Source organism: Scomber japonicus, chromosome 4 (genome assembly GCF_027409825.1).
Source record: "Scomber japonicus isolate fScoJap1 chromosome 4, fScoJap1.pri, whole genome shotgun sequence".
Lineage (NCBI taxonomy): Eukaryota > Metazoa > Chordata > Actinopteri > Scombriformes > Scombridae > Scomber > Scomber japonicus.
The window spans coordinates 6468188-6483098 of NC_070581.1; the positions used below are offsets into that span (position 1 = coordinate 6468188).

The 14911-nt window shown below is 39.9% G+C and overlaps 1 protein-coding gene across 1 annotated transcript in view; it reads left to right on the forward strand.

Annotated features, from left to right (window-relative positions):
- The first annotated feature begins 1034 nt into the window (after positions 1 to 1034).
- The window catches only part of lamb2l (laminin, beta 2-like), a 44192-nt gene continuing 30315 nt past the window's right edge, over positions 1035 to 14911 (forward strand). The window contains exons 1-3 of the mRNA XM_053317339.1: positions 1035 to 1126; positions 1891 to 1958; positions 12056 to 12225. Of these exons, the coding sequence (XP_053173314.1) occupies positions 1035 to 1126; positions 1891 to 1958; positions 12056 to 12225 (330 nt within the window). The remainder of the gene's footprint in view (positions 1127 to 1890; positions 1959 to 12055; positions 12226 to 14911) is intronic.

Below are 14911 nucleotides of genomic sequence, written 5' to 3' on the forward strand. Positions count from 1 at the left end.
GCGGCTTTTAGGGCTCAGTAAACGTAACATAGGAAGCTCATTATCTTGTAATATATTTGTCTTAAATGGATTAGCAGTTCTTCTCTGCTAGGGTTGGGTTAGTGTTCCCAATAGTGAGGGGTGAGGGGGGGCTCAGCAGCCAGACATTTTTCCATTATCTGTTTAGGAGCATCATTAAAATGAGAATAGATGGTCAGTCCACCTTAAGTGAGTACAGGGTAGACTTTATATTCTGCTAGCACAAAGTTGTCGCTAACTTTGCAGCTAACTTTCTTCACTTTAATCAGCAGGTGGCAAGCAAGACACAAGGGCTTGGGTGTTCAGGAAGTGTAACTTTTTTTCACTGACACTGTACACATTCACAATTATACTGCTAACTTCTTCACACACTTGCTCTCTCTCTCTCAAACACACACACACTATGCGCACAACCTACACACTGAGCTAGCCCTTAAAGGGATAGTTTGGATTTTTTTTTTTAAAGTTGGGGTGTAAGAGGTACTTATACTTATTACCTGCAGTAGATTTGGGTTGGTATGCTCCCAGTTTGGAAAAGTAGGCAGGAGTAGTGGCACAGAAGCTAAGCACTGCACTGCCAACAGGAAAACATATTTTAGCCGCCTAAAAAAATGTAAATGTACGTATAAGTTATATTTAGAATATTGTCACTGCTTTACTTTGCCGTCAAACAGCCTTTTCCTTCGGCACTACATTTTCTCAGCTGTAGAACTTCCGTAATTCTACGAATCGCGCACTGTATTACAGCGCAGATCAGCTGTTTGGCTCAAAGTGCTGCTGTGGCATAATACAGCGCATGGCATATTTTCCACTCACTTACTTTCACTCTCTCCTCAACTTTTCCTTCTCTCTCTAGAAATAAAAAAACCTCACTTTTAAAAAATCCGTCAGCTGCAGTTCAACTTGCCTAGCGCTAATGACAGCACTAACAATAATTACGAAACTTTAAAAAAGTATAAAATACAAAAGGTACAGCCAGGCTTCAGCGTCGTTGGTCAGGGTTCACGTCTGTTCATATGGTATTCGCGTCTAACACGTGTAAACCCATTGAGCTGAATGTTGAGACGTTGCGGGGTCCCTCCTCTTCTGTGCTCCTGCCTTTGACAGTGTGAGCGCGGGGCCACGTGGACCCCTTATTACCAAGCTGAGTGTGAAAAATGTTTCCAACAAAGAACCGCCTCACATCACAAACCTGGATTAGCGAGTAAGGTTAAGTTTTGGCTTTTTTTCCCCCTTAGGAATTATTTAAATTTGAAGACGTTGGCTTTGTCATTCGTCAGACGACAAAGCAGCTCTCTCCTCCCTCTGACCTCGAGGACTTTTTTTTATTCTACTTTCTAAAGCAAAGCCTTTCTTTTCATTTACTCTCCCTCCTCGGCCTTGCTGTAACCACTTTAATTTGTCTCGGAGGTCAGATTGGTTTAATGTGTGACATAAACGATGAGCATTCTCGCCTCTAAATGTATGCGCTCACACACACACACACACGTATACACACACATTCACAAAGTCCTGTCCTATTCAGTGAGCAGGTCTATATGTTTGCAGAGACTGAGTATACAAGAGATCTTTTCACTCAAGACCCTTCTACTCTACTGTGCTGTTTCATTTAAAGGTGTTATGTGTAGCGTTTTAACACCAGCTCCTACCATAACCCATGGGAGGCATAACAATATTAACATTTACTGTAAGCAAAGAAGACAATTGAGGCTTTAACTGTCTGCTTTGACAATCTGATAACAGCAGAGGGGAAGGTTCATTAAAAATCATCACTTCCAACAAGTAAAAAGTGTAGATTTGAAGAGAATGAATCGTTGTGTTTTATTGTTTTTATTTATATACTCTCATATTATTTGTGTGTGTTTGTTCCAGCCTGCTGTCCATGCGTCCAGGCGTCCCGATGTCCATCATGGCTGTGTTTCTGAGCCTCCTCATGTTGGGTGAGTAAAAGTCTCAGATCAATTTTTGTTTAGTTTGTTGATTTGTGGCTGTTTGTTCGGTCTGGTGGCTCTCACCCTGCGTTCACCTTCTTGGTTCAGTTCAAACAAAAACTCAGGATGTTGTGGTATTAGATGCCAAAAAAAAAAAAAACAACCCCAGAAGTGTCAACAACGTCATTTTGTGCACCAACATGTGAGTTCGGGGTCTTTTCTTGATCAATAAGCGAGTGAGAAGTAGTTAACAGAACAAATCACCTCCTACAGATCCAGTTCCAGTCTTGTCCCATAATGCTGATAATGTGAAAATGAATTAATAATGATGTAGTATAGTGTTTACACTTCTCATCAACTGAACTGAACTACAGGTCTGAAAGCAACCTCAGTAAAACTAAAGCAGTTGCACTTTGTCACAGAAATAAGTGACAAACTTAAGTTCTCTAGCATAAGTTCCTTAGTTCATTGGATCTTTAAAACCACTGTAAAACCATCAACCTAGCAGCAGAAGGGTAGCATGTACAGTAAATGGTGTTAATTGTTACTGAAACCGGTGTGAACAGGCTTTGAGATCGTACAATATGTCCTCTGTGTCGTATGTGGTGTTGTTGTTTTGCCTCAGTAAACTCAAAGCCAAAGGAAATCCTCACTGACTCAAAACCCGCCCTGTACATTGTCATTAGGTGTAATCCATCATAATTTCATGTACTCTAATCACAGGATTGAACTGTAACCACAGATGTTTGCACTGGATTGTCTTTACTTAAATCTGCAGTGTAGAACTTTTCTAAATGAACATCCGTTATGTTGAAGCCTTTCCAAATGAGTTCACACAACACTCATTAAGTCTATCCGCTGAACTTCTCCGCTAACTTGAATGTGGATAAAATAATTGAATGATGTGGTTCGTCTAGACTTTCTGAATGTTATCAAACAGAATGGATCCAGGTCTGATAGTGAAACGAGTCTTTTTGCAGGGGTTGTGATGCTCAAAACAATTTATCCCCCACAACAGCAGCATCGTAATAGGCTACAGCAGAGCTTACGACTTAAGCACACATCAGCATTGTTTTTGTAATTACTCTCATTGCCAGAAGGGGGAGAAGAAAATACCTCACTCCAGCTTTAAGGAAACAGAACACATCAGGAAGTGGACGGTTTAGGTATTAGTTATTATTAGATTTTACTGTAAAAACCGATAGATAAGTCACACCGGTGTATAAGACATAGTCTATTTTGGGGAGTGTCATCTGGGGAAAAATGCTTTTCTATTAAAGACTGGTTTATTTGAATGCACCGCACCAGTAACTATTCATTTATAGACACATATGTTTATACAAGTTACTACAAAACATTTTAAATCTACTTTTATTTGAAACACACAGTGAAACAGTGTCTCTGGTTAATGGTCTGGTAATTATTTGTTTAATGGTACTGGACCAGTATATTAACTCAGACCGGGTTCAGGTTAGGCTGAGTTTCAATTAAACATTGTAAAAGAACACAGTAACTTTACATAATTTATTACTGTCCTCGGACTGTGTGTCAGTCCCAGAGTCAAACACATGCTTGACACGCTGTTTACAGGACATTATAGTTCATAAGTGTGTATGCTTGCATCGTTACTATACTTATAGTTATTTTTATGGTTATCACCCTTTATAGACCTATAACCAAATCCACATCCAACCTCTCTCTGGATTTTACTGGCGTACACAAGTGTATTAGATGCACCCCACTTTTAAATGAAAACAATTCATATCAAAGGTGTTTACGGTAACTCTCCTTGAGTCGATGGCACAGTCAAATTGATGGAGGGTTAGCAGAACCTTACATGAGAATAACAACAATTATGTCACACTTGATTCACATCCATATGGTAAAGAATATGAGTTTATTTCCCTTTGTTCTCTCAGGCAACTGCATATCTTCCATACCATGTCACCATGTCAGTGATCAAACCAAACTGAGCCAATTAAAAGTTGTGATCATTATTCAAAGTTATCGATCAAACTTCATTTGTATAGCACTTTTCATACATTGCAATGTAACACAAAGTGCTTATATACATATTGAGAACAAACAATCATTAAACACAGGAACTCAGAAAACTCAGGATCACCGCCTCCAAAGTGTCAAAAGTTAATCTGACAAGCGAGCGAGTGTGGAGCAGTTGCCATTGCGTAGGGAGGGCTGAACTCGCTTTTCACAGCCCTGTACTTGAGGGACCATGTAGAGCAGATACACTCTTTCACAAAGAGAGTTTTCCACCCATAGATACTGATCTGTACACTCATATCACATGCTTACACCTGGTTTTTATGTGCATGGGTTTTAAGACTGATTAAACAACATAAAACTCCAAATTCAATTATTTCCTGTCTGCTCCTGTCTGTTGTGTGCTCAAAGAGTTATACATCTTAAGTTAAAACCAGAATGAGGAACCCTCTAATTATAGAACTCTATAACATGACTGTATTATTACAGCCCTATAGAGCCCTATATGCTTTTACTAGATTTCCTTAACCTGTTCATGACCTTTTCCTTACACACATTTTCCAAAGTTATCATATTCAAACATATGTTCTCAGAGTATTGTCTCTGTTGGTACAGATGCTTAAAAAACAGCAAATTGAATAGGTAAATGTGACCTCACTGAAGCATCCCTGTGAGCCTGGTTTCCTTTGTGGAGGTGGAGATGTGTTGTACCTTCTAGTAGCAGAACAAGTCATCGCACCACATGATTTTAAAGCTCCTGTGGTCTTGCAAACCCAGGTTTATTAGGTCACCTTGTAAGATTTGGGAAACTTTTGAAGGTTGGGCTGGAAAAAGTTAGAATGTTGGGTATTTGTGGAATGTGTAGTAAATGATGGGCTACTGACAGCAGTGCTGGATCTGAGACAGAATGAGCCCTTCCAGGGCCACACACACACACACACACACACACACACACACACACACACACACACACACACACACACACACACACAGGTTTACTTAAGTAACCTTTTGGGGGTATGTATAGAGACTTACCCTAATTCTAACCATAACCATTACTTGCCTTGGTCAGACCCTTACCCTAACCTTAACCACTGACACAAACATTTTAACAATTGGGACATGACTTTTGTCCACAATCCTGGATTGTGTCGTTGAAAGTTACTTAAGTCATTACACACACACACATACACACACACACACACACACACATTTGTCTAGATAACCTTGGGAGGACACTCATTGACAGAATGCGTTCTCTAGCCCCTTGCCTTAACCTTAACCATCACAACTAAATGCCTAACCCTAACCCTAAACTGAACCTCAACTCAACTTTAACCTTAACCTTAAAACCAAGTCTTAACCCTCAAATTGCCCTTTGAAGTTGTGAGGACTGGCCAAAGAGGCCTGACAACCGAAATGTCCTCACAATGCAGGTTTTCAACTGGAATAGGTTCCCTTAAAGATAGAAAGACATGTACACACACACACACACACACACACACACACACACACACACACACACACACACACACACATACACACAGAGTGCAAAGCCAGTATTAAATGTGCTTTATCTGGTTTTATTTGTCCTCTAGTCACCCATGCATCTGTATTTGTATTTCACAGGAGACTTCACACTGATTTTATCAAACGTAAAGAGAAATTCTCACCTTAAGCATGAGCCACACACACACACACACACACACACACACACACACACACACACACACACACACACACACACTCACTGATACTTGCTTTTGCTGCCTTGCCTAGTCACCGGTATCAGGGTCGGTCTCTGTGGTAATTATTAACTGAACATACTGTATTCATGAGTGTGTGAGGCCGGAAAACTGCTTCAATAATGGTGAGTTTGGCCTGCAATTCATGTTAATGAATGGATGAAGGAATAAATGGGTCAGTTGGTCATGGTGTACATCTACGGTGCCTCATTGGTTATTTCTCTCCCTCTCTCTCTCTCCCTCTCCCTCTCCCTCTCCCCCTCTCTCTCTCTCTCTGTCTCTCTCTCTCTCTCTATCGTATCTTTGCCTTTTTCTACCAAAAGACTAGAGGTAACTAACTATTTGTGCTCATTAATTAAGCTTGACAGTGAATCAATGCACTCACCTCATTATGTAGATGGGAGCTGAATGCTGAAAGGCAAAAACTTCAATTGTTTATTTATGCATCACACGTTTTATGCAGATGCCCTCCCTCAGTGTGCAAATTGGCAAATTGGCGTTGAAGCACAACCCTGTAACCAATAAAAGGACTCGTGTTCCAAACAACATTCATTGAAAGAAAGAGCTTGCAATGATAAAACAGATCTCACTAAATCTAAATCTTATCGCAACAAAACTAGACGAAAGAAATCTTCATTCAAGCCAGATGTATGGCAAATAGCAAATGGCAGCATTTACTGTATATAGCGTTTTACAATTTGTTGCTCATTCACCCATTCACACACATTGATACACTGATGACAGGGGCTACCATGCAGGGTGCCAGCCTGCTCATTAAGGCGTCTTAATGTATCTTTGCAACAATTGTTCCAGGGAACCAAGAACCTTTTGAGGAACTTTACCTGTGTTACTGTAGGATAGTTTGAGTTTGTTCCAAAGGTTCAGGAACTTTAGTGCTGCGGGACTGACAGGCACCGATTATTCAAACACCAACTTGTTTACCATATTATTCATACCACCAGTACATACTCAGGGCTTCCCACTTCTTATCAAGACTGATTACTACATGTGAAAAACCTTGACTTATTTAGTTTACATTCCTGTCTCCTCCTGTGCTGTGGTTACATTACCAATTGAAATGTTTAGAAAATATTTTATTATGGATTGAATCAGATTTCTGTAAGATTGTGAAGAATTTAGTATTATTTATTCTTTTGAAGATCTCCTGACTGGGAAGTAGGCATAGGAAATAAACCATACACCTCCATTATTTGTATGTAATCTATACATGCAACTCTGAAAGGTGTGTTTGCATCCTTCGTGTCCACCACGTTGACACCTGGAATATGTTCTCTAATGAATACCATTTTCCTCTGTGTCCCTGCATTCCTGTCATAGAGCTGTATACAGGATGGGGGATTGGATGCCTCAGGGTGTGTTTACCTGTGACATTCGTGTGCATGTGTGCGTATGTTTCAGTGCCGCGTGCCACACCGACACTCTAATCACACACTGGTAAACCACCTGGTGTCAGACAACATCTGAAGGACTGGGTTTACTTCAAGTCACACTCAGGCATCTCTTCACCCTGCTTTCTTTTTGACTTTCAGTAGTCCTGTGCAAGGAGAGCAATAACTTTTTCTGGTTCATCTCCAAGGATGTCCAGTATTCTACCTGGCAGCTCGATTATTAGGATAGAAAAGTACTTCGAAATGAAGGCTGTCTGTCCAAATGGCAGATAATTATCAATGCCCCATTGAGACCTGCTCTTTTCGACCGATTTGTTCCCTCAGGGGCCTCTTGTTACTGAAGCTTCATGTTCCACAAACCTTGTACCTTCGCATTGTGTTTTGTGATATACCAGGTTCCTGACAGTGACCATAATTATCAACATCAAGAGAATGGGTCAAGCCTTGTGTCGTATTTCTGTGGAGGTTGACCAGGGCTCATGGGCCCCTGGGCACTTGCTCAGATTGCCCATATGGAACATCTGGCCATGCCTTTGCTAAATGGCACAATTTCCCCAGTTATCCCCTTGCTGGCTTTTGTAATCCTGTCAAATATAAAAGAAATCTCAGTTTTGAAGTATCTTGCTGAATGGCATTATGGTTATATTGTGGTGCAGTATTGTCACTACTGTAGTAAAAATCTGTAGAACCTTGAATTATCTCACAAGCCCACTGTCATTGCAACACACATCCATAAGTACAATATTTGATTAGACTCAAGGTACACATGGAATAAATACTCACAAACAAAATCCTGACAGGTCATTGACATAAGTATGTTTCTGCATGCACCAGTAAACCAATACGTCACACACAAATACACATTCTGATGTTCTCTGTGCTAGTTGGGGCAGGTGAAAAGCGAGTAAAGGATACGTGTTGTACAGCCCACAAAGGAGCGGGGGGATAAACACGACTGTCACGTCTCAAATGTCTGAAGCATCTTGTGAAAAATGAGGCTCTTTCACATGTGAGTGTGTGTGTGCCTAGATGATGACTTTGCCTTGTAATTATCAACACAACCATTCTTTTCTGTTTGAGTGCAGTGTGACAGATAGGAGAAAGCTATTAGACAGAGAGCTTTTGTGAGTAGCCACATGTTATAGTAACAACATTCCATACACGTGTGGTCTATTCCAAAACACAGACTCAGTCACTAATTAACACAGAGAGAAAATTATGACTATTGAGCGCTACGTGCCTAGACACAGTGGAAAATATAACACATGGATGTTAGTGGTCATACAGGACCAGGGTTGAAAACTAATTTGTAGTCACAAATCAAATCCAGCTTAAATCACTAAAGAGGCAACCTGCAGAATTATAGTTTAATTCATTTGATGACATCGTTTGTGAATTGATGTCATGCTCTGTGTATGTTAGATTTTCCTCTCATAAAATAGTTAACCCAGCAGTTTATTTGCTTTGAAGACAATCATATTATATCAGAAACATTGATTGGTCTGCTTACCATAAGTGTATATGTGATATATCTGCTTGCAGTGGCGAAACCAAAAGCAGACACCAAAACGAAGGGAGAGAACTTTAATGCAGATTTTCAAAATAAAGTTTTAATATTTCAACAAAAAAACACATGAATTTCAGAGAAAAAACTTGCAGAAAAAGTTGTAATATTTTAGCTTTGTTTAATTTTTTTCTACCAATACCAATACTTATGTGTAAAAAACTATTTTTATAATTTTTTTGTTAAACTTACACAGTACCAGTATTCATGTAAATCTGTAACAAGTCTTGTGAAACAGGAATGTTGTAATGGATTACAAATCAAGTTGAACTCCAGCTGCATTTCAGTCTTTCCCTGAACTCCAAAGTTCAGGAACTTCTTAATACCTGTGACAATAGGGACCCAGATGTAGTACAAACACTGCCATTCTTTTGTTCACGGCAGTAAAGATTTTCATGTACGCTGTTTCATGGCGCCTCATCTGGCCCAGGTTATCTGACCAGTGAGTGAGCTCATTGTGTAATGCCATACCTGTAAAGTGAGCTCAGGTGAAACCCAGTTACAGCTCAATCAGTTTGTGTAGTGTTTAAGGGATTGTTTGAGCATGGGGGGGTGGGTACACTGGGTGCTACGTTCAGGTTCATAAGGGACAAATATGACAGCCAGTTCCTCACAAGAACAGCAACAGTATAGGTTTAAAATTCAGGTAGGCAAAACTTATATTTTACCGTATCTATCAGCTGTAGTAATTATGGATCAGGGAAGTGAAGCATTCCAGAAAACGTTTTTTAAAAAACCACATTATGATTAAGTTCCCTGCTGTCATTGATGATGAAGGTTACGTAACTTTAAGGAAGCACTAAATACATTCCAAGTGGTCATTCTAACCCAAACCAGACCTTAACCACAGCATTGTCATCACATAAAACATGATTTTTTAACAGTGATTACTTTTGGAAAGCGACATTTAACGCTACTATAATATAAGTCATTCTGAATTGTAGGTACAATCCACTTGTGTGGTCGCTTAATTATGTGTTGAAATATAGTTTTTCTACTTCTAAAAAACATGTTAAGTAAATAAATATATATACCTTGATAAAAGAGGTCATACATTTCTGTGTACATTACTGCCATGAGTTTCAGATACAGCCTTGCTTTGTGTTTTATGTTTGGTCAGGGTGTGTTTGATCTTTATCTACAGTCTACTTACAAGTTCGCCTCCTCACCCATTTATGTGCAGTTGTGCGTTTGCACCCTATACATGTGTACACCTGCCTACGTATCCTTTTTTACATTTTCTATACAGTATATTCATGCTGTGGAATGACATTGAAGGATCACAGTGCAGTACGTTCCTGGCAGGTTTATCAGCACAACTGCTAACGATGTCAGCCAGGCATTGTTAATACCTCACAGGAATTCACTAAATCTGCCTCTGTTAAACCTTTTACTTGAACTGGAGCCAAGACATTAATACACACATAGACATTGTGTGTGTGTGTGTGTGTGTGTGTGTGTGCATGTCTTTTTCTAGTCTCTGAAGACTGGGAAAATCATTAGCACACATTAGCACAGATTATACATAAAAAAACACTGTTTGTATTTTATTTTCTAGTACAAAATAGAGATATTGTACACTTAATTTATGTACTGTATACACAAGTTTTCAGTTTTGGAGTGTAGTTTGGTGTAAAATCATGCAAAAAGTCATTAAATAGTAAATAGTTTAATATGAATAAATTGAGCTTGTTGCATTACTTAAAACTATAAATTAGCATATACATTTGTAAAGGTGTTATTCCTCCATAGCCTTCATATCACCCGCATAGTCTGGTAAGATCCCATTTCTTTCTAACTCAGACCCCACATTTTTGAAAAATGTTCAAACTTATAGTCTTATACATCAACTTCATCACTTGAGGCAATGTATCACATTTCACACAGCTCCCTCTAGAGGCTTGTAATCACATAATTCATGTGTAAAATCAGCAGTTTCCCATTAATGTGTAAAACTGGAGGAAAGTTGATTTAACTGCCTTTAACTACTGCATTATATCATCCATTAGGAAGCAAGTAAAACAGGAATTACTGTCTTCTAACACTACAAAATATTACAGTCTGGCACATAACATCACCTTCAGTGTTTTGTCAATTTAATGCACATACTGTATAGGTTTTTTTAGAGGATGCTTCTGATTCCATCTCCACCAGACAGAGTCTTTCCTATCATGCCTCAACACGTCGCTGCGCTGTTGTTTTCCGTAGATCAACAGGATGAAAGTTGCTCCATCTCTCGACATCTCTCATCCCCTATCACTGTGTGTGCTGCAGATTACCCAGCCTCAGACACAGTCCTTCTGTTGTCACGTGTTCCGTATATACCACATGTGACCGCACGCTGTCTCAGAACACAATCAGTCAATATAAACACATATTCTGTTTATTTTCTTTTACGCCAACTTTACACCCCTTTTTGAACTAAATATCCTGACTGAACAGTCTCTTCCCTGCCTTGTTGACTTCTGAAACCCTTTCTGAGCCTCTCAAATGAACTTGTATAAAACCCATCCAGCAAGTGTTTTTTTTTGTTTTTTTTTTGCTTTAGCATTATTTATCACAGTCTTTCTCTTGCACTGATGACGCCTGTTATTCAAAATCAGTGATGCAGATAGAGCTTTGAGATGGGTGAAGTAGAGAGTCAAGGAACAGGAGTGGACTTCTTCATCCAGACTGTAGTCCATTAAAGCAATTATTTTATGGGATGTCAGGCAATGTCTAAAAGTTATACCACAACAATGATCTTCCTATTTATAATCCACCATGCTTCTGTGAAGCCATGGCAATCAGTAAAGATGCCATGGCTCAAATACTTTCAGTTATGCTGAAAGGTTCACCACAAAGTTTATTATTTTCTGTTTTTTCGAATTGCTCATAGGAAACATACAGTAGATTTTACAGTACTATTGCGACCACAAAAAAAAGGCTGCTGACAGACTTAGTAGGCTTGTATCTGTGACGCGTCCACATAGTTCATTATTTAGTTCATTTCCTAATAGACTGACAAGCAGCTGTTGCTCTACAGTTATTGAACAATACCTGTGAACAATACGATGTGATAATATGGTGATGATGACAATGGTCAACAGAAAATTTCAGAGCCCAAATAACCCCCTTTGTTTAAAAAGCACCCATAATATGAGGAAACCACACCCATGTGTCAATCAACGCACGTGACGCACGCAAAAATACATTTTGGCCCCTGCAGGTGTTTTGTGTATAATGGTACAGCCGAAATCTCATGCCTCACTCTAGCAGAACTCTGGATGACAGATATTTCACTGATATCTATAGTTCTAGAGCTTAAAATAATATTGAACATTATTCATATTATAATAATATTTACATGAATTATTCTCTATTTCTTCGTGTCCATCCCATTTCCAGCTCTGAATGTGTTTGGCCAGGACCTCCCATCAGGCCCTCACGGCTGCACGGAGGGGAGCTGTTACCCGGCAACAGGTAACCTCCTGATTGGACGAGCCATTAACCTAACCGCCACATCCACTTGTGGCTTGGACGGTCCAGAGCAGTACTGCATTGTGAGCCATCTACAGGTGAGGGTACACACATGTGGACATACAGTGAATTATACGAAGGTTCAAAGCAGGTGCAGGTTTAGATTCAGCATGTAGTCTTGATTACTGTTGATTATGATTATTATTTCCCATTGATACCTCCCTGCTGCTGCCATGCACATTACAATCAGTAATTCACTCCCTAATCATTTTCACAGTTGCTAAAAGTCTCTCTCACACTTGACCTGAATCTCACACCTGCCCGTTCCACCTCTCAACACCACCACCTCCATACGCTACAGTTTGTTTGTTCTCTCTTTCATACATTCATCCATCTTCATCCTTCAGTTTCCGCTCCTCCATCTTCATTTGTTCATCCGTCTGTTTGTTTGTTAGCCCGGTTGGTTTCCATTAGTGAAGCCCCGTCCCCCCCGCCCCCCCGTCCCAGCTTTTCAATATCAGCTGTGGACATGCAAGTCAACCACGCCTTCATCACACACGCACACATGTACTCCCCCGCTGTTTCTCTGTAGGTGACTCTCTTTCACTCAACCTGTGTCCACTTTCTGCTCCATTTAAGTCTTTGTAGCAACCATCTTTATATACCAGTTTGTGTAATTTGCATGATTACGTGCTATCTTCCTTCACAACATGCTTTTTTCAGCCTGTAGATGCAAATCAACGCTATTTTCAAGAGCTGAGTGCTCCAGGACACCTAGAGGTGATTTATTTAGATCAGGCTTTATTGCAAATACACTGTAACTTTGTTCCCTATTATAATGTAAAAAAAACCCCAAAAAGTTAGCAGATCTTTGTAAGTGGATCTGTGCTCATGCTGTGTGGCACTTTTACACACCACGTTTCAACATGTGCTGCAGGACAGTTTGGTCTGTAAGTATGGAAACATCACAGCAACTAGTGTTTGAAATACTTCTGATCAACACACTGAATTACCACCTACCTCTGAACTCTTCTGCTTCTCTTTTTATTTCTGCGTACAACGTACAGCAGCTCATCAGTAATTAGCTGCAGACACAGCTGGAGTGGGCAGCCCTTACTGGACACCACTGTTTACAGGACGTTATCGTTCTCAGTGTGGACGGCCCTTAGAATAGGAAAAGTGCATTTGAAAGCATGCTTGATGTCGCTTCCAGTTAATTAGACCCTAGTGATGCAAGTTTGAAGACTATTAGTCCACACAGATACAGTAGGAGCAGTGTGATAGCCAAATTGTTGTTTTTCTTTCTATCATCAGATGACAGGGAGGCAAAAACATCATATATATCTTGTTACAGTAAGCAAGCTCATGATTTACAGTGATCAAGTCTCCAATGATCATCAATTATAAACTTTAGTAGCTCCTTTTACAAATCATAGAAGTGCTCATTTTTTAATCTAGGTGAATGCTGGTTAGTAGGCAACGCACTATTATGACATCAAAATGTAAAGAAACAGGCCAAAACATAGATCTGTAGATAGTTTTAAGTTTGATATTAAAACCTGCTACAAGGTTCATCCTCTGACTGATGTTGCACAGATGTTATTTGCATGACTTTACAGTGTAAAAGCAAGAAAGAAGTCCACACACTATTCCCAATGCAGGTAGATTTAATAGGATACCACAAAATGTTTTATGTGGTACTAAATGTGGTACCACCCATTTATAGTATCCTATTAAATCTACCTGCATTGGGAGCTGCAGTGTGCTGACTTTTTATTGTCTTTTACACATTTGTTATTTGGTCCAGCACCTACTTTATTACTTAGGATGTATGTGTCTACCACTGACTTTCATGACTTTACAGCAGACAGGAAAATGATATCTGAAGTTAGGGGTCATCTTAAAAGAGCGCAAATTGTCGTCAACATCATAAGATTGAAACTTGACATTGTAGACGCCAACTTTACATTCATCTGTGCCTTCTTTCATTTTATACTCAACCTCCAGTTTTCAAAGCAAGATAATAAAATATGTGTAATGAAATCTGTGTTAAAACCTCATCCACTATTCATTATCCATTACCAGTCACATGTAAATGAAAATAGCTTTACATTCAACAGCAGACTATTTGTAAAACAGTCTGGTGCAGGTTACCCATTGTCAAGAGGAGATCCCAATACAGACATTTCTGTTAAACATACAGCTTTTGTGCTGCACCCCTAGCTCATACCTCACTGATGTGAGACAAAATGCTGTAACAGTCTCTCTTTCACCTCTGCTCTTCTTTTCCTACCTTCTCCTCTTTGACACGATTCCTGACAGCTCCACCACCATGTTGACGTTCACCTCCCTTGCACTACATGAATGCATTTCCGTGCGTCTACATGTACGTGCCTGCACTTCCATGCCCCGAGGCGGGAAAATCCTACTTCCAGGTGAACATGATTGACATCCTGTGATTGGTAAGGGGCCCCCCTATTAGAGTCGGGGGCCAGGACAAGGTGACAACAACCTGTCAAGCCATAAATCCAACTGAAGACCATTGCTCTGCTGCTCTTTCAGAAGCTACTTCAGACGCCCACACCAAACATCACAATCTCAGCCTTAAAATGTCCAGAAGTATTTCAATCATTTGTGTTTGATGTAGGATTTCCTGGGTTGTTGTTTTGCGCCTCATGAGATCGGATTGCACAGCTTTTATGCACTGTTGTATCCTAGGAGAAGCAGTGTGTTGGGGGGGGGGGGGCATGTGTGTATAAGCTGAAAGACCTTTAAAGAGGCCCT